The sequence below is a fragment of the Ips typographus genome, linkage group LG15 (assembly GCF_016097725.1).
Source record: "Ips typographus isolate SLU linkage group LG15, UJ_Ityp_2.0, whole genome shotgun sequence".
Taxonomy (NCBI): domain Eukaryota; kingdom Metazoa; phylum Arthropoda; class Insecta; order Coleoptera; family Curculionidae; genus Ips; species Ips typographus.
Window position 1 is genome coordinate 5,546,467 of NC_138436.1, and position 2,096 is coordinate 5,548,562.

General features: G+C 35.7%; 1 protein-coding gene across 1 annotated transcript; it reads right to left on the minus strand.

Moving 5' to 3' along the window:
- Window positions 1-445: 445 nt before the first annotated feature.
- Window positions 446-1,063, minus strand: LOC145738116 (uncharacterized). The gene has a single exon (XM_081992978.1). The coding sequence runs from the start codon at window positions 1,061-1,063 to the stop codon at window positions 446-448; it is 618 nt and encodes a 205-aa protein (XP_081849104.1).
- Between the last annotated feature and the right edge of the window lie 1,033 nt (window positions 1,064-2,096).

Consider the following 2,096-nt stretch of genomic DNA (forward strand, 5'->3'; position numbering starts at 1 on the left):
GGTTTTCCCGTGGGGTCACACAAAGTTAGTTTAACTCAACAATTAATAAATTTATTACACTTCAAAACACTCCGTACAATAATTAACACAGCTACTAAAAACACTACTACAATTTCACAATTACTTTTAAACTTTACCGCGTTCCCAAATTCACTACTACTGCGGTCGAGACCGCGTCTTTTATATTCGCAAACCACGTTCTAGAATGACCGCGAAACGCTTCGCGGGTTGCCTTGATCATTCAAGAATATTCCAGGTAGCGTTTCCTAACTGTGGCCTACTTTAATACGCGCCCGGCCAGATATTGCGGCGCATCGGTTTCATCCCGAGGCGAGCGCTCGTTAAGAAGTATCGAGCATAGTAGGCCCAGACCGTAACAGTATTATTAAAGTATTGACATTGACTTGATTGTATAAGGACATATTGTTATTATTGGCTTGCGAAATCAGTTGGTGTAATAGTTGTGACTGCTTTTGTCGTTTTTGTATATAGCTTGACTAGCTAAATAAACGATATTATTATTTAATACAAGATTGATTGTCTTCAAAAATATCAAAGATGTGTTTTTCAAAACCAAGGTCGATGACAACCATACTCCTTCTTTTGATGCTTCTGCCAGGGCGACATATTCCGCTTCCGTTGATGAAAGACTTACAGTGGCTTGCTTTTTAGTACACCAACACACAACAGCTCCAAAAACTTTAAAACAGTATCCAGTTGTTGACTTCCGATCATGCAAATCACCAACCCAATCGGCATCGGCATAACCAACTAACATCACTTTTTCATTCTTTGGATAAAAGAACTCCAAATTAATTGTACTTTTAAGATATCTAAGAATTCGTTTTAACTTGGTCCAAAGTTGTTTTGTCGGTTTGCTTTGATGTCTCCTACACGTATTTACAGAGTAGCTTAAATCCGGTCTTGTTGCCAGCATCAGGTACATAAGTGAACCCACCAATTCGCGCACTGGTAGATTTTCATCTGTTTCTTCCGTGTCCGTTTCTTCAAAAATAACACATCCAGCCTCCATTGGAGTTTTTACTGCTTTACATTCACTCATGTTAAGACGACTTAATATCTGTGCAATACATATAGTTCTTTTGACTAAAGTACAGACCTTTTTTACTAAATCTAGTATTTATACCCAAAAATGTTTTTATATCACCTAAATCTTGCATTTCAAAATTTGATTTTAACTTTTCCTTTAAATTTGTGATTTCTTGATCATCACCCACAATTAAAAAATCATCCACATACAAAAGTAGATACATTTTCCCTTCCTTAATATGTTTAATATAAAGACAAGGATCATTTTGTGATCTTACAAATGATTGTCCTTGAATAAATCCATCAAACTTTTTATTCCAACAATATGGGGATTGTTTCAGCCCATAAAAAGCTTTATTCAGCTTACATACTTTATCTGTGTTTTCAAAACCTTCTGGAATGGACATGTAAATATCTTTTTCTATTTCACCATGTAGAAACGCGGATTTAACATCCATCTGTTGAACAATTACATTTTTGTAATTTGCAACAGCAAGTAATGTTCTTACTGTAGTTAACCTAGCTACAGGAGCATAGGTTTCACTATAGTCAAATATTTCTTTTTGCATAAATCCTTTTACAGCAAGTCGAGCCTTATATTTGAAAACATTTCGTGTTGAATCCTTCTTGATTCTAAAAACCCATTTACAATTTATAATTTTGACGTTTTGTGGTTTATATACAAGTGCCCAAGTTCGGTTTTTATTTAAGGCACTTATTTCTTCTAGTACAGCTTCATTCCAAAGATTATAGTCAGGTCTCGATTTTGCATCCTCAAGGCTTGTTGGCACTTCTTTTGTTATAAGTGAAATATTTAATGCCATATGTTCCAGATCATCATCTCTAAGGTAGTCACTTAAATACTTTGGATGAAAATGGTGAGGTTTTGTTTTTTGTTTATCAATCCCAATCCTCTGACCGGTTTCGCCGTATTACGGCTCATCAGAGAGGCTATAGGGCTTGATAACCAAAGAACAAAACCTTCGTTCCAGTATAGTCAACTGGATGCCAGAAATGATAGTTGTGTGCAACATCTGTACTTTGGA

Excerpts from the sequence above, each read along its gene's own strand:
- LOC145738116 (XM_081992978.1), bottom strand. The coding sequence starts at position 1,063 with ATGAGTGAATGTAAAGCAGTAAAAACTCCAATGGAGGCTGGATGTGTT.